Here is a 23,388-nt window from a genome sequence, read left to right as displayed (position 1 = left end):
GCAGAAGTAACGTGGTTATTGTTAAGGGATGCAAGTTCCACCCGGGGTCATGATTTCACTTGTGCTCTGGAAAAGGAGAGGTGTAGAGAAAATCGAGGCACACCCCTCTAGCCTTCACATACAATCCCAATAATGGTAGGGCCTGGGCCAGGTCATAAAGAATACAGGCCATAAAGAAAAACCTGATTTGAGTTTGCTCTAATAATTCCTAGGACTAGAAGGGGCCGTTCCAAATAGCCCTCTCTACCCCGCCTGCCCAGACAGGGTGTGTGCTTGGACCTTATTCAATTATATTCATAGTGCGGGTGGATGGCTGCAGCCTCCAGGTAACCCAGCCAGTGAAAGAATCAGATCTGACCCTCCATTTTCCATTCCTGCCCTTCAGGCTGGGCCACTGGGCAAGTACTTCCTCTCTTTGTAAGACTGACAATGTCCTGGGACATTCTCAGAAAACTTGATCTTGTTGGCTAAACCAAGTGTTGGCTGTTTGGAGGTCCGTGTAAATAAACAAGATGTTTATAGACAGGACAGTGTATTGTAAATAAGGGAAGATACTCAATTTAGAGCTTGCGGTCTAAGAGGGAATGTTATATGATTTATATAAAGTTATCAAATAAAATCTTAAAGGATTGGTTTTGCATGATCAGTACAGCAGTGTTCTGATTAAAAGTTGCCACCATCCTACTCCCCATCTGGTTAGTCCGTAGAGAATTTTAAAACGTGCTAATTCTTCGCTATACGTTGATAGTTAGGGTCCTTCATGTTACCGTAAGATGATACTCACTACTGTAAAGGTTTTGCTCTCTTGTCATGTAGGTGTCTATTCTTGTGATAAGATAGATGTTTTTGACACTGATTTAAAGAAAGAATCCATTGTGCTTTTGGTTTCATTCTTTTTGATTTTCTTAAAAACAAAAGTGACACATTTTGGTAGATGCCTTGCATTTGGTGAATTCTGAAGTGTCAGCGAGTGGCAGAGAGCTTCAGCAGTTGTGACTACAAAGGAGGGGTTTGGAGCTGGTGGGACGGGGGAAGGTGGGACAGATTTGTATCCTGTGCTATTTTTCCCCCTGCAGTTGTATTGGCTGAGAAAAGACACATTATAAGGTTATTTAAGCATCCTTTCTCATAAATTTGGCAAGTTGTTGTTTTTTTTTCTGTTTCATTCAAAACTGAATTATGAACTCAATCACTTTCAGCTACAATACGAGCATCTGAAATTCCAAGCGCAAGTTCCTACAAAGGCTCATGCAAAAGACAATTCAAACAGATGCTCACTGGAAAAAAACCACATTTGGATTTGAAAGGGGTGTGGGATTACTCTGATTTGGAATTATCTGTTTACTCAGACTAATATTAAAAAAAATAGTAACTACTTATTTAAGCATCTACTATTTGCCAGCCACTCTTCTAATAGTTTGTATTTGTATATCCTCGATTTTATGAGCGTTGTCACCTCCATTTTGCACATGGGGAGATGGAAAGGGAGCCTGAGTCATTTGCTAGCAAGTTTGAGCAAGAGAGAGAGTGAGGATTTGAATCCTAGTCTTAAACTGTCTTGAAACTGTGTGTATTGATTATCTGCTACGTGTGAGACACAGCCTAGCAATTTAAGTACAATAGCTTATTTAATCATTATAGGTGAGTGCTGGTATCTTTATCGGTAATTTATTGAGGCTTTGGGGAGGTTATACAGGGCCACACAAATAGGTTTGTTTTTTTAAAATATTTTATTGAAACAGTAAGACTAGAGCATTTTCCTTTTGCATTCAGTTCAGACAGTCATGGGAGAACAGAGCTTAAGTCACTGTTTTTAAATTGTGAAGTGAAATTACGCGGTGTTCCTGGGTTGGGAAAGAATGTTGTTCATAGTCACGTGATTTGACCATTAAAGCTTTGGAAAGTGTTGAATTTCTGAAACTTCATCTTGATTTAAAAAATAATTGGGAATTCCCTGGTGGCCCAGTGGTTAGGACTCGGTGCTTTCCCTGCCGTGGCCTGGGTTCGATTTCTGGTCAGGGAACTAAGGTCCCACAAGCCACGTGGCGCGGCCAAAAAAAAAAAATTGGCTTTAATATAAGTCTGCTTTCTTCCCCCCTCCTCTCTGAAAGACACTACCCACTAATGAGGGTGAGAATAAGTTTAAAAATGTAGAAGTAGTGGAGAGTGGAAATCAGACAGCATGGAAAGCTGGGGAAGGAAGTATGAATTTTCCCTTCTAAGTAGCATTGGCCACTCGTGAGCACAGTCTCCTAGATTCTACTGAAGTTCTTGATGTTTTATTGGATTATTTTCTTCTGTGGTATGAAACTGAAGATAAAACCCCAAAGCTGTTCTCCCTGGGACGTCTAGGTCAACTCTGCTTCTCTTTGCTCCTGGGTCATCAGCTCCTTGCAGGCTCCTCCAGGGGTGAGTTGACGTCACGCTTGAAGCTGACAGCTCAAAGCCAGCTCCACTTACCCTATGTGAGTGGAAGTTGATTTCACTTCCTTAAAAGTCAAGTTCTGCCAACTCAAAGTAGCTGGATTTTCATAGAAAGTGGCTTTGGCATTATTTTAGAAAGTGCACTAAAGATGGTGTGAATACACTATGGCCGGATGGTTAGAATGAACCAGTCTTGGGAATTTAGAAACCCCAGTTCTGGTTCAGAGCTTTTCATGTGACCTTGGTCCAGTGGGTAAGACTCTGCTTCCACTGCAGGGGCCGCGGGTTCGATCCCTGGTCTGGGAACTCTAAGATCCTGCATGTCTCTCGGCCAATAACAACAACAAAAAAGAGTGGAATGGTAGAAAAATCTAGGGAGGTGGAGGGAAAAGCACAGTGCCACAATTTCGGTTGGATTCCTCTGGTGTTTGCATACATTTCTGTAGGGAAGACGCTGCCTTTCTAAGGGCAGAGAAGTGGACAAGGGCAGCCTTAGAATGAAGGTACGTGGGGGGTGTGGGGGGAGGTGAGGGTTTATCTGGAGAGAGTTAACCTGTGTCTTTGTGAACTGGAGGACAGGGGTCTTGAAGATGATGTTAAGAGATCCAGAGTGCAGATGTTTACTGTTCCAGGCATCCCACTTGTTTTCTTAATTAACATCATGGTTGATATTAACTCACTAGGTTAAAGTTCATCTGTTTCTAATCATAGTTATTATTATTATTATTTTTTTGCGGTACGTGGGCCTCTCACTGTTGTGGCCTCTCCCGTTGCGGAGCACAGGCTCCGGACGCGCAGGCTCAGCGGCCATGGCTCACGGGCCCAGCTGCTCCGCGGCACGTGGGATCTTCCCGGACCGGGGCACGAACCCGTGTCCCCTGCGTCGGCAGGCGGACTCTCAACCACTGCGCCACCAGGGAAGCCCCATAGTTATTCTTTCATAATGCATCATCTTTTATTTGTAAACATACAAACCGCAGATGTAAAATCACTACCCCAACCTCTAGCTGTTTGTTGCAGGCTAATGGTTGGACCCTGTTTTGCTCATTTTGCCCAGATCGATTTGCTAAGATTTCCACTGACCAGTCAGCCTGATTTTGGTCCTTTTTTGAATGCTGCAGGCCTCATCCTGCATATTTTGTCTTTGTCCATCTTATTCTCAGTTCTCAGCCTTAATTTTCCACGTGGCCTAATTAAGAAGAGGCTTTTTAAAGCCCCAGAAGATAAAAAGATGTGTGTTGGAGAGACTTACCTCCCAGGTTTTTTGATTTTTGTTTTTTGTGTTTTGGGGGCTGATTTTTCAGATATTTATCCAGTGGCAGGTGACAGGGAGAGGGCTCTTCTAGCTGAGTAGAGTTCTGGGAGGGGTCTGTCAGCCAGGCCCAGAGTCTTCCAAGAAGCATTCACCTCAGTGTGCTAACGAAACAGAAAAGAAAGTTATGCAGAACATAGCTGATGATGCTTCATACTGAAGCTGACAATTTCCCAGATCCTTCAGGGCCACACGCCTAATGGATTGAACCCCTGCCAGATGTGCTCCCCTGATTTCAGGGAAGGAGATGTGAACAGCTGGATGCCATCATTTATTTATTTACTTTTTGTTGGCGTAGAGTTGTTTTACAATGTTGTGTTAGTTTTTACTGTACAGCAAAGTGGAGTTCCCTGTGCTATAGAGCAGGTTCTTATACCTATTTTATACGTATTCGGGTATATATGTCAATCCCAGTCTCCCAGTTCATCCCACCCCCCGGATGCCATCATTTTAATAAGGCTGATGGTTATGCAGCAACTTGTTTTTCTCTGCTCCCCTCTACCTTGGTCTCCAGCAGTCCACAGCACTGTTACTAAAAACAGCCAGCTCTGGAATCAAACCTACCAGGCCTGGTTTTCTGTGTTTTTTGATGTTCTGCTTGGAGGCCAGAGAGTGGCTCAGCGGTAACAGAATGTTTGGAGCGTTGAGTTTGGGTCCTTGTCATTTATTGTCTTTAAAACTTTAACTTAAATATGCTTTATTCTTCCCAGCCAGCTTCAAAATGCAGACTTCCCTCTTCCCCTTTTCATCCCTGCACTGTGAACTAGAGCGGCTTTGGGCAGTGTAGCAGATTGTACACTTTGAGTAGCCAGCTGGGCATTGGGGACCCGACCCCCGCTCTTTTACAAAAGCTTTTGGGATCCAGTTTAGACCATGGTGACTGTTTCCTTGTTTGAGCCTTTATTCCGTTGGAGCGGATGCTATATTGTTCTCTCCTACTACATACACTTTTAACCAGGAAGGTCTGGGAAAACCCAGATTTCCTGAAATGTTTGAGTGGGAGGGGAGACTTTAGGAGGCTTCTAGAACAGTCTCTGTGTTTTGCAGATGAAAACAGTGTTGCTTGTTGTTGCAGTTAAAAAGGCCAAGAGTACATTCTGCTAAGTGATGGTTACATTATGGGGTAAAACCGGATCTTCTGCAGTCTTCGGTAGGGTTTGTTACCTTTCCCAAGTCCTTTATAACCAAAGTAAATGAGGGTGTTTTTCTTGACTTTGCATAATGATTTGCAGTTGGATGGGCTCCACTTATTACTATCTGATTATTTACTATCTTATTACTCTAGGACATTTCCTTTCTGCATTTAAATGATATCACTGATACCATGGGATTGGTGCCCAGTTTTATGCATACGTAGCTGTGGCTTAAAGTCAGCACCTGAAATGCTCTTCAGTTCTTTTAGGAATCCTCAGCTCCGTTGCAGAACCCTGCAGGCTGCGGTCACTCTCTGGCCGCATCCTTCAGAGGTGGGCTTGCAGAGTTCTGATGGGTACTCTTCATCGTCGGTGTCTTAGTTGATGGCAGGATGATCGCGTGGTATCCCCAAAGCATCACTGCTCTGCGTCTGTCTTGCTCGAAGTCATCTGATTCATAAAAATCCCCTCAGAAAATTAGATGCTGATGATTAGATGTTATCTGTGCATGTCTAGCTTACAGAAGGGTCCTTTGTGAGATTTCTTTCCTTCTTGAGTGCTCATGACTGTGCATACAACACATGGGCTAGCTTCCCTAAAATGACTCATGCACACGTGTGTGATGTGAGATGCAATTCTCCTGGAGAATATGAGGTTACTTAGCTTTGTTACAGCCTTGAATCGTTGCTCGAATTCATTCCTCTTAATATTTGTAGGTGACGGGGAAATCCTATGTTTGGAGTTTGTCCAAGATGTTAGCACTAAATGTCTGCGTTAATTCTGAAACATCATGCTTCTTTGATAAGGTCCCACAACCAGGCTCTTCTGTGTCAAGTACTTCATGTCAGTCATAAGCTAACCTAAGGTTGGTGTTTACCTCTGTGGCTTGGAAGTAAATTTCTGGTGTAAGAAACCCTGTATCACTACCTTGATGCAAAGACTGATTTATAGTAGATTTAACTGGGTCTTGAAAGGCCTCCGCCGTCTTGACAGTAAATAAGTAGTGAATCATACATAAATAATTGATAGATAAATAGTTAATAAATAAGTAAATGAACTTCCAGGATGGGGCACAGCTCGTCTGCAGTTGGATTAGGTGTTCTCTTCTCTCGAGCGAGTAGCTTGGAAGGCTCATTTTCTCATTTTTCTCATGCCCGCTTCTGAACGACCGATTTTGCTCCATCTGGAGTGATACACTTGCCGTTTGGTTGGGAGGTTAAGAGGTGACAGTTAAAACCATGAATCAGAAGACACCATTTGCTATTGTGGGAATCGTAGGCCACCGCCAGCCCTGGTATTTCTTCCTCAACCTCCTCGTATCCCCTACATCTCTTATTTCCTAGGACGGAGGTATGAATCGGGATGTGAAAACTTAGCATTTCTTATGCTGGGGCAGCAGTTTGCGTCAGATTTCAATCTATTTAGAGTGAAAACCCGATGAAAACCAATTGCAAAATGGCCAGGAGATTGTGGTCCTAATCAAGGTAAATCAAGCTCTGAGCATATGGTAGGTGGCAAAATTCCATGAACCTTGTGCCCCAGAGAATCAGTTCGTCTCCCTTGATGATGGAATCGGGAAGGCCTGTCTCTTCTGAGAGAGGCTGTGTTGGCTGGTGAGAGTGGGGAGAGCTGGGCTTCATCCTGCATTGTTAACAGAGTGATCTGCGTGACAGGGTGTGTGTAAAGAGAAGGGAGCCTTCCTTGATAAGTGCCTGGGCGCTTAACCCCTCTTTGCATCTTCAGAGCCATTTACAAATATGGGACTTGCAGATACTCTGTGATTCCAGGCTGTTATTTGCATGTTGCTTCTTAGGGAAATGGAAGCAGTGATTTTCAGAGATCAGGTTTTGGTCACAACGTGGGTTTTGCATCCTTCCGAATCCTCTGAGATTTTCCATTTTGATGGAAATGTTTGGAAAGGTCTTAGCTCAGATTAGGTGTCCTGTGCTCATTTTGAAATTCCTGGAGTGTGAAATGAGGCAGTTTTCTCTGTGATTTAGACATGCTAGATTTCCAAGGGCAGCTAGAGTATGTCTGGAATTCCATAAGCTTTTAGTTTAGGCCTTCACTTTTAATTTTCAGTTTGGGGAAGAGTCTCTCTTCAGAGTCACATAAAAAACAAAACAACTGCAAACATTTTTTTCCCGTTTCTGAGTAGCAAGCTTGAAATTGTAAGCATGTTCATCGGTAGGAGAATTGCCCGTTCCTTGAACTAGTTTAAGGCAGGTCCCTTTGAAAGGACTGAATAATTGGGTAACTGAAAAGAAATGCGACATTTCTTTTATTGCTATTAGAATAATGCTCACTGGAGTGAGTCCTTCTGAGTAGTACGCCTTTGGACCTTGCCTTTCAATGAATGGAGAGAAGAATGATTTCTAATGCTAAGGTATCTTCATTAATCCAATGTAAAGTTTCACTTTTTCACCTGAACTTTGAGAATTTTGGTTTCAACGTCTAGTTGTACAATGATAGTTTAACATGTATCACGTCTAATAAAGAAATCAAGGAGAAAAATGGGGTACTAGCACTAGCTTAGGGAAAGGAGAAAATTTATTGACACACGTCTGGAGATCTGAAATTGGGGCTGCACAGCTTTTTAGTGTTGTGGATTTAGGAGGGAGATCTTGTTTCTCAGAGCCTACACTGCAGGGAAGGAAATGACTGTGTTTCTGGGATGTTCCCTTCTAAACCAGTGTCAGGAGGCGGGAGACCCCCTCCCAGCCCTCGTGTTAGCATATGGGAGAATCCTCTTCTGTGTAATTTGACCAACCTAAGAGCAAAGACTCAAAGACACATTGGGGTTTCCTTTGGGAAGGACGCAGCTGGGTCTCTGTGCAGTGGTTCCCAAGGTGTACAGTCTTCACCCCTGCGCACTGAGATGTCAGTCAGCCTTTTCATTCCCCACTCATAAACGTGAGAAACCACAAAGTATTACCAGACTTCTGAGGTAGGCAGCTAATATAAAACAGTAGAGACCAAAACTAACCAAGGGAGAAAAAAACCTGCTCTTACAAAGGAGAGAAGAAACATCTTACCAAAAAAAATCATGAATGGCCTCAGGGATATAATGGAAGATTTTACATCTATGGAACAAGGTAGGATGGATAAAGGGAATATTCAAAGAGTTAAAAAGAGCCTCTTGAAATTAGATTGTAAAACTCCATAGAAGAGCTAGAAGAGGAATTCAAGGAAATACCCTAGATGGTAGATTAAAGAGTAAAGGGGCATAAAAGGGAAAATGAGGGAGATTAACGAGATTCAACATTGGAATGAATATTAGAATGAAAGAACAGAGAAAACGGAGGGGAGGAAATTGGCAGTAATTCCAGGAAATATCCTGGAACTGAAGACTAGTTTCCAATCTTGAAGGAAGTCATTCAGAGCCCCCAAGCCACAAGCAGATCACCATTTGGTACCTCATTGTGAAATTTCAGAACATCAGAGGATCTGGTCATTAGGATGGGACCAGACTTCTCAACAGTGGAAGCTAGAAGACAATGTGGGGAACCCTCAGAATTCTAAGAGAGGATGTTTTCCAGTTTAGGATTTTTAATTGACATCTAGGTGATTACAATGTTGTGTTAGTTTCAGGTGTACAGCAAAGCGATTCATATATATATTTATATATATTTGAAGATTCTTTTCCATTATAGATTATCACAGGATATTGACTATAGTTCCCTGTGCTATACAGTAGGTCCTTGTGGTTTATCTATTTTGTATATAGTAGTGTGTATCTGTTAATCCCATACGCCTAATTTATCTCTCCCCCTGCTTCCCTTTTGATAACCGTAAGTTTTTTTTCTATGTCTGTGAGTCTGTTTCTGTTTTGTAAATAAGTTCATTTGCATCGTTTTTTAAAATTGCACATATAAGTGATATCATATGATATTTTCCTTTCTCTTCCTGACTTACTTCATAGTATGTAAGTCATACTGTATGATAGTCACTGGGTCCATTCATGTTGCTGCAAATGGCATAATTTCATTTTCTTTTTTGTGGCTGAGTAGTATTCCATTGTATATATGCACCACATCTCCATTATCCATTCACCTGTCCATGGACATTTAGGCTGCTTCAACATTGGGGTGCATGTATCTTTTCCAAATTAGAGTTTTGTCTTTTCCAGATATATGCTTGAGGAGTGGGATTGCTGGATCATATGGTAAAGAATATTTTTTACCCACCTAAACTATGGGTTAAAACGTGAGAACAGGTTAAAGACATTTTTATGCAAGACTGCACATGTTTCTACTAAATCCTTTCTTAGGAACCTTTTGAAGAATGTGCTCCATGAAAAGGTGGGAGAAAACCAAGTGAGGAAGACCTGGGACACAGAATAAGAGGAGAATCTCATAAAAGAAGTGAAGCAAGATCTCAGGATAACACCTGCTACCAGGCATCGAAGGCAGTTAGTCTAGATTAGAGCAGAACAGAAAGCCTTGGTAGAAATTACTTCAAGATGAAATGAAGAAAATACCTATATATCTCAGTTTATCGAGAGATTTAGACAGTGAATGGAAAAATTGGCTTTGAAAGGGTGAAAAGTATGTAGAAAGCTAAGGTCATGGAAGAAACAAGGCCATCATTAACTCCAGGGAAAACTTGGGTGAGAAAGGAAAAGTAATCATAGTACACCACATGGATCTGCTGTAATGTCTTTATAGAGCCATAGTAATGGGATCATACCTATTAGGAGGATGTATATATATCTATGTATACACACACACACATATATATGAAAAGAGAGAGAGAGGTGATGTGAGTGGTAGAGTATCACCTGGTAAAGACAAAAACTGAACAATTAATAAGTAAGCTGTTATTCAGAGATGAGATGAATGCCAAAACAATCCGCTAATAGAGTTGGAAGTGATTGCCTCAAGGAGGAGAAGGGCAGGAGACTGCTGTTTCTTTTTTTGGGGGGGGGAGGGGTGTATCATGTACAAGCCTTGTAGAATATTTGGCTTTTGAAATTATATGCAGACATAACTGATATAAAAAATCATCTGCTAGTCTATTATATCTCAATAAAGCTGGGGAAAAGATCTGCTAGGAATGAGGGACCTAACACAAAGAGTTCCTAGAGATGATGTGATCCAATCTCCTCTCGACTCTTGAGAAAACAGGCTGGGGAAAAAGAATTTGTCCAGATACATTGCTGCACAAGAGAATGGCTCTGCCATGAACAATCAACACAATAAGTTCTTGGTACTGTAACTCTTGTCGAACTTTTAAGGACAACAAGCTCACCTGACTTCAGGCAGATGGTAAAGCAAATCTTGACTTTGCAAAACAATGGAATTCAGAGAACAGGTATTCTATAAGGAAAATGATTTATAATGCAAAACTAACGCACGTTATTTAATGCAAAACCATTTCTACAAAACCCAACCTTCCTCTCCCCACATTTAAATGACTTTGCAGAAATATTATGTTCTCTACTGTACTTAGGATAGATATATTTTGATGGGGAACTATTTTTCTCTCTCTAAACAACCCAGGCAAAAATCTTCCTTTAATAAAGCAGTGGTTCTTAGGATGTGGTCCTTGGACCAGCAGCAATCAGCATCACCTGATTAGAGGTACCAGATGACTAGGCATTATCCCAGATCTACTGAAGCAGAAGCTCTGGGCAGGGGGCCCAGCAGTCTGAGTTGTTATACGCCCCCCCCCCCCCCCCCGCAGGAGATTCTGCTCTTCCTTAAATTTTGAGAACCACTGAATAGTCGATGACATTAAAGGCAATGCTGACCCCCGACTTCTTTAGAAGTTAGGCTCATGGCGGTGAGTCCCCGCTGCGTGGGGATCCTTTTTCATTTCCTACAGACCTCATTCTCCTCGAGGTTTAAGCACCTTGGTCAGAATTTAATGTGAACCGTGACTTTTTCGGGGGTGGTGGTGCAGAATAAACCAGAGGCGGCCTTTGGCATCATTGATGAAAAACTTAGAGAACACTCTGAGTTCTAGAGTACAATCCAAGCATCCTAATGACAAGCTTATTACAAAGGGGCGTGGTCCTTCTCGGGTGTGTTTGTTGAGATTTGGGATTGGCTGTGTATCAGGGACCGTCAGATAGAGCCGTGTAAACAGGATAGAAGCTTATTTCTCTTGAAGTAATCGTCTGCAGCTGATGGCAGAACCAAGCTCTGCCATCAGTGGGGCCTTCCTCTGCGTGATCTCAGGTGGCTCTGGGGGTGACTGGTAAAGGCCTACCCCTCCTCCAAAGCGTGTGACCTTCTGGTTGAACTCATTCGCTCCGCAAACTTCCCACTGGCCAGAACAGAGTGGTGCGACCACATGCAACTTCGAGGATGGCCCGGCAGTGTTTATTTTGGTTAACTAGTTAGTCCTCCCTGCACACAAAGGAGGAAATGGAAATTTGGGGTGGGAGATGCTTAACAGCCTCTGGTGCACGGTCATTTCTACCTGTGTGCAGGTTCTGGTACATTCTGTGCACAGTAGAATGCCGTGTGATGATCAAGCCTGGGTTCCCAGGACGTGCAAAGCCTTTGTCACCCCTTTATAAACCTACCTTAAATGGCCCCAAGTTCAGTGATCGCTGAACTAAGGATGGGGGAATGTATAAACAGTCATAGTTCCTATTTTGCTGACTTTTCTCAAAATTAAAGGAAAGTTTGGTGCATAGAAACACAGTCTTGTACATGTAAGAATTTCATGGATGGTAAAGACAGGGTATTAAAAACCCAATGGGGTAGGAATGGATTATTAACTGCGGGAGGTGGTTAGCTCAGAACTGCACCGCACAAAGTATTTGAGCATAAACATATGGGGACATAGGTTAAAAATGTAAAACTTGAAACCCTAGGGAAGTTAAACTTCTGGTCTCTTACAATGGGGGAGGACATTTTAGGAATACAGTTTTTAGAAGAAATAACGTGAATTATGGATTGGACTAAGTTAAAAAAAACAGCTCACGTTCCGTACATATATCAGAAGGACCCACTAAAGGGAGACTTGGGGAAAATATCTGCAAGAGTTTTGTGGGATAAGATACGTAGAGCTCTTAAAAATCCATAAAAGATACCAACAAAGTTAAAATGTGGGAAGGATGTGAGGTATGTGAGAATGCATAGTACAGTGTTCATAATGGTGAAAAATAAAAAAAAAACTTAATGGCCAGCAGTAGGGGAATGGTAAATAAACAACCTGTTCATATTATAATAAAAGTCATACAATCATTTCAAGTCAGGTTTTCAAAGAATTTTAATGATGTGGGGAAAATGCTTTCTATGTGATGTTTAAATGGAAAATGAATTAAAATTCTAAATTCCATATGAAGTAAAAAAAAAAAAAACCCACAGAGAAGCTATCAGGAGGAGATACTATAAAAATAAAAGAGATTATCCCTGGGTGTTAGAATTACAAGTGATTTTACTTTGTTCCTTTGTAATTTTATTTTGTAAGGCTTCTAAAGAGAGTACAAAGTTGTATACCTTTTATGGGAAGGCAAAAAGTAAACATTGCCAAGAAAGCGAACGGTGACATGTCATTTGCCAAAATAAATACATTTTTGCAACCTGGGGGTAGACAGAGCCTTACCACTTGCCCTTAAAGAATAATGTGGGGTTTTGGTGTTTATGTCGTTGCTTTTGACTTCTATTTAAAATGATGGGTCTGGTGCATTTAAATTGATCTCATTTTATAGTCACCGATTACCTTTTTATAGTATCTAGTTAGAGGCAGATGGATAGAGTTGAATCAATAGGAATCTTAAAAACTTGAAAAAAGTAAACTTTTTTCCTCCTTTAATAAGGGCTTGACTGATTTACTAATAGTTAGGTTTATAGATTTTTCCTTGAAGAAAAACTTTCTGCCTGGTTACATTTTGAGGTGACATGATTTTCTTGAATTTGTAAATGAATGAAAAAAGCAATAATAGTATAACATAACTTAGCTGCTAAGACTATTTCTCTTTTGAAATTGATGAAAACCAGCACATTCACTGAAAGCCTACTACATTAGGAAGATTGTGATGAAAGATTTGTGGAATATTATGGAGAAACTGCTCAGTCTCCTTTTGAAGTTCCTTAGGTTTTAAAATTCCTATTTTCTCTTTTAACTAGCTCGCTGTACTACAACCTTCAAGAGAGCCAAGAATTGGTGATGATTTAGGACATGTTCCAAACTCAAATACAATAAACTCCTGCCTGCTTAGGCAGTGGTCTAGCTGTTCACTATGGAAGCTGCTAGCCACATATGGCTTTAAAATAGATATATAATGGAATATTACTCAGCCATGAAAAAGAATGATATTTTGCTATTTGCAACAACATGGGTGGACCTGGAGGGTATTATGCTTGGTGAAGTATGTCAGACAGAGAAAGACAAATACTGTATGTTATCACTTATATATGGAATCTAAAAAAATATAATAGACAAAGTGATATAACAAAACAGAAGGAGATTAACAGATGTAGAGAACAAACCAGTGGTTTCCAGTGGGGAGAGGGGATGGGGTAGGGGATTAAGAGCTACAAACTACTATGTAGTAATTTCTCAGTTTTTGTCTTAACCATGGGATGCCCTACCAGTTGGCACGTTTCTGTTTTTAGTCTGTTTCCATTCAGCCTCCCCTTGTCTGTCCATCTGTCTGGCATGCAGCTGCCCAAATGATTTTTCTGAAACAAACCTGATCATTTCCCTTCCTGGAATGAAACCCTGCAGTGCCTACTCCCACCTGCAGAGTGAAATGCAGGAATCAGGTCCTTATTTTGGCAAACCAGTCCTGAGTGCCTGACCCTTAGTAATGACTGTGTCTGGGTATTTCATGGGCTGTGATGTACACAAACTAGATCATAGGGTTCGGTGAGAACCGGCTATAATTTTACCTGTTTTCTCACCCACTCTATCAGAATGTAAGTGTGAAATAGCCATGTTACTACAGGAAAAGTCCAGTTGGTCAAAAAGCACGTTATTTGCAAGCATTGATTCTTTAACTGGTTTCGGTAACGAATCACCTGTGAGACCGCGGACACCTTACCTGTGTGTGGGGATGCTGGGGTGGGGGCGTGTTCCTGCTTCACAGCATCCAACGAGAGAGGAGGGAGAAGCAGGGTGGTGGAGTGTCTTGCCAACGCTGCCAAGGCAGATTGGAGGTTGGCACATCGATTCTATTTATTGGTGAAAAAGTGTCCATCTTAGGGGTGATGATGACCTGTAGAAAGTGGATGCTTCTGTGCCGTGACCTTGTTGTTGACCGTGTGTAGATATGTACTCTTTAGTCTTCAGTCCTGGTATTTTCTGTTACATGACATTGCATTTCGCCTGTTGTCATGAGGTGGTAGCAGCTCTGATGGGACACCGTTATTTTTGGAGAGTTGAAAAACGAGTGAATACAATTACAGTGCCCTGATTTCTGTTGTTGCTGGTTGCCCTTAGGTAACTCTTCCTTCAGGATGAATTAAGAGAGGACGATCCATAGTTGTTAAGAATGGAGAACAGTGTGTCAGCTTCTAGCATGCGGGACCCTTCGTCTTCACCCTTGGAAAAACATCAGAGCTCAGCTGACCGCAACGGAGATCTTGATTCAGGTGCGATTTTGTTTTCTAAATGCATTTGGCCTTTTGACGTCTTGACCAATATCTTCCTGAAAATGTTTAGAAAATATTGGGGCAGCGTTCTAGACCTCACATACTGCCTGTTCCTGGGATTTGTGGGCACGTTTATAAGCATATAGCAGCTCGAAAGTTATGCAAAATTTGGTTAGAAATACTGGGCACAGTGGGCTACATTATAGTGAGGTGACCCATCACTTCAAAAACTCAATGGCTTTATGATCCTGCAATCCCACTCCTGGCTATATATCCGGACAAAACTATAATTCGAAAAGATACATGCACCCTAATGTTCACAGCAGCACTACTTACAATAGGCAAGATGTGGAAGCAACCTAAATGTCCATTGACAGATGAATGGGTAAAGGAAATGTGTTACATATATACAGTGGAATATTACTCAGCCATAAAAAAGAATGAAATAATGCCATTTGCAGCAACATGGGTGGACCTGAAGATTATCATAATAAGTAAAGTAAGTCAGAGAAAAACAAATATCATATGATATCACTTGTATGTAGCATTAAAAGTAGTACAAATGAACTTATTTACAAAATAGAAACACTCAAAGACACAGAAAACAAACTTGTGGTTACCAAAGGGGAAAGAGGGGGAGGGATAAATTAGGAGTTTGGGATTAACAGATACACACTACTATATATAAAACAGATAAACAACAAGGACCTACTCTATAGCACAGAGAACTATATTCAGTATCCTGTAATAAACCATAATGGAAAAGAATCTGAAAAAGAATATATATATGTATAACGGAGTCACTTTGCTGTACAGCAGAAACTAACACAACATTGTAAATCAACTATACTCCAATAAAAAGAAAAAAACTCCATGGCTTAATGCAGTAAATGTTTATAAACGGTTCACACTGTTGGAGCACAGTCAGTGGATGCTCTGTCCCACGAGTCATTCCACACCCTCTTATAGGGCTGCCATCTCAACATGGTGCTTCAAGGTTTGTCCCTGTAGGGGATGAGCAGGGCTGCAGGGTCTTGAATCAGCAATTAAATACTCTAGCACAGAAGAGGCTTTTGCTCAGAACCTCTTGACCAGAATCAGTTGCGTGTTTCTTTTTTTTTTTTTAACATCTTTATTGAAATATAATTGTTTTACAGTGTTGTGTTATTTTCTGCTGTATAACAAAGTAAATCAGCTATATGCATACGTATATCCCCATATCCCCTCTCTCTTGCGTCTCCCTCCCACTCTCCTTATCCCACCCCCTAGGTGGTCACAAAGCACCGAGCTGATCTCCCTGTCCTGTGCCGCTGCTTCCCACTAGCTATCTATTTTACATGTGGTAGTGTATATATGTCAATGATACTCTCTCACTTCGTCCCAGCTTACCCTTCTCCCTCCCCATGTCCTCAAGTACATTCTCTACATCTGTGTCTTTATTCCTGTCCTACCCCTAGGTTCATCAGGACCATTTTTTTTTTTTTAGATTCCATATATATGTGTTAGCATATGGTATTTGTTTTTCTCTTTCTGACTTATTTCACTCTGTACGACAGACTCTAGGTCCATCCACCTCACTACAAATAACTCAATTTTGTTTCTTTTTATGGCTGAGTAATATTCCATTGTATATATGTGCCGCATCTTCTTTATCCATTCATCTGTCGATGGGCACTTAGGTTGCTTTCATGTTCTGGCTATTGTAAATAGTGCTGCAGTGAACATTGTGGTACATAACTCTTTTTGAATTATGGTTTTCTCTGGGTATATGCCCAATAGTGGGATTGCTGGGTCTTAATGGTAGTTGTATTTTTAGTTTTTTAAGGAACCTCCATACTGTTCTCCATAGTGGCTGTATCAATTTACATTCCCACCAACAGTGCAAGAGGGTTCCCTCTTCTCCACACCCTCTCCAGCATTTATTGTTTGTAGTTTTTTTGATGTTGGCCATTCTGACCAGTGTGAGGTGATACTTCACTGTAGTTCTGATTTGTATTTCTCTAATGATTAGTCATGTTGAGTATCTTTTCATGTGTTTGTTGGCAATCTGTATATCTTCTTTAGAGCAACATCTGTTTAGGTCTTCTGCCCATTTTTGGATGGGTTGTTTGTTTTTTTGATATTGAGCTTCATGAGCTCAATATATTTTGGAGATTAATCCTTTATCAGTTGCTTTATTTGCAAATATTTTCTCCCATTCTGAGGGTTGTCTTTTTGTCTTGTTTATGGTTTCCTTTGCTGTGCAAAAGCTTTTAAGTTTCTTTAGGTCCCATTTGTTTGTTTTTATTTCCATTTCTCTAGGAGATGGGTCAAAAAGGATCTTGCTGTGATTTATGTCATAGAGTGTTCTGCCTATGTCTTCCTCTAAGAGTTTTATAGTGTCTAGCTTTACATTTAGGTCTGTAATCCATTTTGAGTTTATTTTTGTGTATGGTGTTAGGAAGTGCTCTAATTTCATTCTTTTACATTTAGTTGTCCAGTTTTCCCAGCACCACTTATTGAAGAGACTGTCTTTTCTCCATTGTATACTCTTGCCCCCTTTATCAAAGATAAGGTGACCATATGTGCATGGGTTTATCTCTGGGCTTTCTATCCTGTTCCATTGATCTGTCTTTCTGTTTTTGTGCCAGTACCATACTGTCTTGATTACTGTAGCTTTGTAGCATAGTCTGAAGTCCGGAAGCCTGATTCCTCCAGCTCCGTTTTTCTTTCTCAAGATTGCTTTGGCTATTCGGGGTCTTTTTTGTTTCCATACAGATTGTGAATTTTTTTGTTCTAGTTCTGTGAAAAATGCCATTGGTAGTTTAATAGGGATTGCATTGAATCTGTAGATTGCTTTGGGTAGTATAGTCATTTTCACAATGTTGATTCTTCCAATCCAAGAACATGGTATATATCTCCATCTATTTGTATCATCTTTAATTTCTTTCATTAGTGTCTTATAGTTTTCTGCATACAGGTCTTTTTTCTCCTTAGGTAGGTTTATTCCTAGGTATTTTATTGTTTCTGTTGCAGTGGTAAATGGGAGTGTTTCCTTAATTTCTCTTCCAGATTTTTCATCATTAGTGTATAGGAATGCAAGAGATTTCTGTGCATTAATTTTGTATCCTGCTACTTTACCAAATTCATTGATTAGTTCTACTAGTTTTCTGGTAGCATCTTTGGGATTCTCTATGTACAGTACCATGTCACCTGCAAACAGTGACAGTTTTACTTCTCCTTTTCCAATTTGGATTCCTTTTATTTCCTTTTCTTCTCTGATTGCTGTGGCTAAAAATTCCAAAACTATGTTGAATAATAGTGGTGAGAGTGGGCAACCTTGTCTTGTTCCTGATCTTAGTGGAAATGGTTTCAGTTTTTCACCATTGAGAATGACGTGGGCTGTGGGTTTGTCATATATGGCCTTTATTATGCTGAGGTAAGTTCCCTCTATGCCTACTTTCTGGAGAGTTTTTATCATTAAATGGTGTTGAATTTTGTCGAAAGCTTTTTCTGCATCCATTGAGATGTTTATGTGGTTTTTATCCTTCAGTTTGTTAATATGGTGTATCACATTGATTGATTTGCGTATATTGAAGAATCCTTGCATTCCTGGGATGAACCCCACTTGATCATGGTGTTTGATCCTTTTAATGTGCTGTTGGGTTCTGTTTGCTAGTATTTTGTTGAGAATTTTTGCATCTATGTTCATCAGTGATATTGGCTTGTAGTTTTCTTTTTTTGTGACATCTCTGTCTGGTTTTTGTATCAGGGTGATGGTGGCCTCATAGAATGAGTTTGGGAGTGTTCCTCCCTCTGCTATATTTTGGAAGAGTTTGAGAAGGATAGGTGTTAGCTCTTCCCTAAATGTTCGATAGAATTCGCCTGTGAAGCCATGTGGTCCTGGGCTTTTGTTTGTTGGAAGATTTTTAATCAGTTTCAATTTCAGTGCTTGTGATTGGTCTGTTTATGTTTTCTATTTCTTCCTGGTTCAGTCTCAGGAGCTTGTTCTTTTCTAAGAATTTGTCCATTTCTTCCAGGTTGTCCATTTTATTGGCATATAGTTGCTTGTAGTAATGTCCCATGATCCTTTGTATTTCTGCAGTGTCAGTTGTTACTTCTCCTTTTTCTTTCAAATTGGAGAAAGGACAGCCTCTTCCATAAGTGGTGCTGGGAAAACTGGACAGGTGCATGTAAAAGTATGAGATTAGATCACTCCCTAACACCATACACAAAAATAAGCTCAAAAATGGATTAAAGACCTAAATGTAAGGCCAGAAACTATCAAACTCTTAGAGGAAAACATAGGCAGAACACTCTATGACATAAATCACCCCAAGATCCTTTTTGACCTACCTCCTAGAGAAACAGAAATAAAAACAAAAATAAACAAATGGGACCTAAAGAAACTTAAAAGCTTTTGCACAGCAAAGGAAACCATAAACAAGACAAAAAGACAACCCTCAGAATGGGAGAAAATATTTGCAAATGAAGCAACTGACAAAGGATTAATCTCCAAAATTTATAAGCAGCTTATGCAGCTCAATAACAAAAGAGCAACCCAATCCAAAAATGGGCAGAAGACCTAAATAGACATTTCTCCAAAGAAGATATACAGACTGCCAACAAACACATGAAAGAATGCTCAACATCATTAATCATTAGAGAAATGCAAATCAAAACTACAATGAGATATAATCTCACACCAGTCAGAATGGCCATCATCAAAAAATCTAGAAACAGTAAATGCTGGGGAGGGTATGAAGAAAAGGGAACACTCTTGCACTGCTGGTGGGAATGTGAATTGGTACAGCCACTATGGAGAACAGTATGGAGGTTCCTTAAAAAACTACAAATAGAACTACCATATGACCCAGCAATCCCACTACTGGGCATATACCCTGAGAAAACCATAATTCAAAAAGAGTCATGTACCAGAATGTTCATTGCAGCTCTATTTACAATAGCCCGGAGATGGAAACAACCTAAGTGTCCATCATCGGATGAATGGATAGAGAAGATGTAGCACATATATACAATGGAATATTACTCAGCCATAAAAAGAAACGAAATTGAGCTATTTGTAATGAGGTGGATGGACCTAGAGTCTGTCATACAGAGTGAAGTAAGTCAGAAAGAGAAAGACAAATACCATATGCTAATACATGTATATGGAATTTAAGAAAAAAAAAATGTCATGAAGAACCTAGGGGTAAGACAGGAATAAAGACACAGACCTACTAGAGAATGGACTTGAGGATATGGGGAGGGGGAAGGGTAAGCTGTGACAAAGCGAGAGAGTAGCATGGACATATATACACTACCAAACGTAAGGTAGATAGCTAGTGGGAAGCAGCCGCATAGCACAGGGAGATCAGCTCGGTGGTTTGTGACCACCTAGAGGGGTGGGATAGGGAGGGTGGGAGGGAGGGAGATGCAAGAGGGAAGAGATATGGGAACATATGTATATGTATAACTGATTCACTTTGTTATAAAGCAGAAACTAACACACCATTGTAAAGCAATTATACTCCAATAAAGATGTAAAAATAAATAAATAAATAAATAAAAGAGGAAAGAAGAAAAGAAAAAAAGCCTTGGCTATGGGGGCGGAGTTTAGGCAGGGGTGGAACTTAGGCAGGGGCGGGGTTTAGGGTGGGGCTGGACCTATGCGTGTGGGGGTGGCGTTGGAGCATGGGGCGGGGCCTTGGCTCAGGACCCTCAGAGCTGGAAAAGGCCCTGGGGGTGGGGCCTAAGCGGGGCGACTTGGGGCCCGGCCTCCTCTTAGGACCTGTGCGGAAGGGGAGAGGCAGCATGTGGAAAGGAGAGGCTCTGGAGTGTGGGTTGCCTGAGTTTGGAGGTAGGGCCCTGGGCGAGGGTGTGTGGTTGGCGTTTAGGCCCATCGCATTGGAGGGGGTCTCAGGGTGTAGAGGTGGGGCTCTGGGGGGGGGGTGTAGGGGTGCGGCAGGAGGGAGGCTCCGAGGGCAGAGGATTAGGCCTGGGAGCCCAGTAGGCTCCCCGGTGCCTAAGTGGACACGGAAAGCACTGGCCCCGTTCCCTTCCGTTCCTTCACGGCCCTCCTCCACTGTCTTCCCCAGGGTCTCCCCTGTCGCCGCTGGACCCCTAACCGTGGGTGGGTCCCGCTGGGTGTAGGAGCTCCTCTCCTCCCCCAGCCGCCCCTCAGGGGTGCCGGTCCGGGTTTCCAGCCTTTACTTTTGCTCCCCCTTCCCTCCCTCCCACTCCCTCCGGACCCACGTGGCTGGAGGGGGCCTCGGTGGGCAGAGGCCCGGCATCTCAGCAGGTTCCTGGGGGCCCAAGTGGGCTGGGGAAACCTGGCCACGCTCCCTTTTGATCCTCTGCCCTCCCAAGGGTTCCCCAGTTCCCCGCTTCGGGCATGGGATCCCTTCCCCTCCCTCAGCCGCTCTTCGGGGGCGCCAGTCCCGTCCCGCCTCCACTTCTCCTCCCCCTTCACTCACCCGAGGCCCCACATCCTACCTGGTCACTGAGGGCTCTTCCCGTCCCCTTAGGTGTCCGTGGTCCCCCACTGGTGCCTGGTAGGTGCCCTAGTTGTGAGGAGACGCGAATTCTGCGTCCTCCTAATAGCAATCTTGACTCCACCTCCAGTTGGCGTGTTCCTGCCACTGCAAGGGAGGTGGGGAAAATAGAATTTTCCCCCATGTGCCTGGAAAGAGAGGGCAAGAGGATCTGCCCAAGCATCGGATGCCCCTTCCCAAGACCCTTTCTTTTTTTTTTTGGCTGCAAGTTGAGGCTTGTGTGGTCTTAGTTCCCCCACCAGGGATTGAACCCAGACCACGGAAGTAAAAACGCTAAGTCCTAACCACCCGACTGCCAGCGAACTCCCCCTAAGACCTTTTGAAAACCTGGAAGGAATCTTTCAGAAAAGTGCATGATGTAAAAGTATTTAGGTCATGTGAATTTGCACTAAAATATTTCTCCTTGTAAGAAATCCCAAACAATGCAAAAAGCAGTCTTTGATTGAATTTCATGTTTAACCAAAGAATTTATAAATGTAACTACTAACTACTTACATGATAGTTTATTTTAAAAAGATAATTTTTTAAAAAGAAAGGATTGCATTATTTTCATAACAGCAAATTATACAAGGACAACTCAGCACTCTGAATCGTAAACGTTTGCTGTGGTGAATTCATGTAAACAGAAAGAGCATTAACTCACTGGGCGATTTGACCCCCATTGAAAAGTTATGAGATGTGTCTTTGCATTTTGATGAGACCAGGCAATGACAGGATTACAGATTGCTTGATATCACTGAGTTTCTTAGATTATGTTTCTCAAATAATATCTGTACCTGGAATTATCTTTTTATCTGCAAAAAAAATCTGGAAAACCCTGAAATAATTGCCTAACTATGTTGAAAGATGTTAGTACCTGTTTCAAAAATGGCTTAGTTCTCCCCACTTTTGTTTTTCTGTACATAAAGTAGGAGTGAGAAAACTTCTCCTAAAAGGAGAGCTGAGCCTGTGTCTCCCAATGGAAATGTGGAAATTCTCTTTCAGAGAGAGCATAGCCTCATAGCTGAAGGTTCATCCTAATTGTTCTACTTTTATTTAAGTACAACTATACTTTAAAAAAGTCTTTATTACGTTTGCTAAGTGAGGTTATCTTCCCACACTTGGAGTCACTGAGCTTTTAATGTATTTTTGTCGGGGACACATCTGATGCCTGTTGCCGCGTTGTTTTCAGCAGTGTGTTTTCAAAGCTGTTTCAAAGCCAACCGTGTGTTGAGTTTTCATTTTCTTGCAGCTGCGGTATAACTCAAGCATGAGTAGATCCTGAAGCCATTAATGGTAACATGGTGTCGGGAATATTATTTGTACTGACTTTCTTTTGGGGCGATTCCATGACGGGGGAAAGCATGAGCGTCAGGTTTGGCACATCTTCAGTGGGGGGATGTGTGCAGTGGGGAAAACTTATCCGACACACGTGGTTAGTTCTTGCTCTTGTGTGGGGCAGCCTGCGTCAAGGTGTTAAGATCTTTAGTAGAAATAGTAGCTCTAAATTACCTCTAAATGATCCTAACGTTTTTCAGATCTTGGTCCTGACTCACTTTTTCTTTTTCCCTATATGCCTAACCTGTCCTTTCTCCTTGGAATTTCCCTATGTCCTTGTGTAGCGAGGAGGCATTTAGAAGGTGCCACAAAGATGGATTTCCTAGAGAGGAAACAGATTTAAGGTAGGATCTAAACCTTCGTGGCGAGCAGAGGCCGACTTGTAGAAACTCGATTCTAGTTTGGAACATTGAGATGTTAACAGACTCAAGTATGAGTCTTCAAGTGGTTTATTTTCCCTAGGAGTTTCCTTTTAACCGGTTCATCAGTAAAATAGTTTCCGTTCTGGAATCGGTTGTGGGGCTGTTTGGTTCTGGGACCCGCTGTGACGTGCCTAGGGCTGGATGGCATCTTGGTGCCAAGGTTCTTTTCCCCAGAAGTTTCCAGATGAGATTCGTGTGTTGCATGAACCAGAGAAGGCACAGACAGCCTGCAGCTGCTTCTAAGTTGGCTGGCAGGTGCGCGAGGAGAGGTTTGTGGTCCTGAGTTCCAACTGTGTGACAGGCACTCTCTTAAGTACTTCCCACGTGCTGGGTCCCTTCATCCTTCTGCAGCCCAGTGAGACAGCTGCTTTTATTAGCCCCATTTTATAGTTGAGGAAACATCGGATGACAAGTCACTTGGCTCTTGTGTTCCAGCCAGGATTTCATCTCAAGCATCCCGAGGCTCTGAAACGCTGGGCTGTCCCTGCCTTTCGGTGCAGGGAGAAGTTACCCTCATACATACGTGTTCCTGTGAGCACACTTCCCCTGCCCCTACCACCCCACACTTTATGGGACCAGGCGCACCTCAGATCCCTTCTTGTCCTCTCCTCCACTTGTCCCCCGTCCCTCTCCGGTCCCCATGTGTCATGTGACACACAACTGCATCTGCCTGAGAAGCAGCTATACTCGGGCTCT

At 42.0% G+C, this 23,388-nt stretch overlaps 1 protein-coding gene across 2 annotated transcripts in view; it reads left to right on the top strand.

Moving 5' to 3' along the window:
• The window catches only part of SFMBT2 (Scm like with four mbt domains 2), a 205,719-nt gene that overhangs the window by 5,670 nt on the left and 176,661 nt on the right, over positions 1-23,388 (top strand). For both annotated transcript variants that reach the window (XM_073801524.1, XM_033852337.2), the window contains exon 2: positions 14,269-14,420. In XM_073801524.1, coding sequence (XP_073657625.1) covers positions 14,321-14,420 — 100 coding nt within the window. In that variant the 5' untranslated portion in view covers positions 14,269-14,320. The remainder of the gene's footprint in view (positions 1-14,268; positions 14,421-23,388) is intronic.

The sequence above is a fragment of the Tursiops truncatus genome, chromosome 2 (genome assembly GCF_011762595.2).
Source record: "Tursiops truncatus isolate mTurTru1 chromosome 2, mTurTru1.mat.Y, whole genome shotgun sequence".
Lineage (NCBI taxonomy): Eukaryota > Metazoa > Chordata > Mammalia > Artiodactyla > Delphinidae > Tursiops > Tursiops truncatus.
The sequence above is the reverse complement of the archived record's forward strand: the minus strand, read 5'-3'. Positions and strand labels throughout refer to the sequence as shown.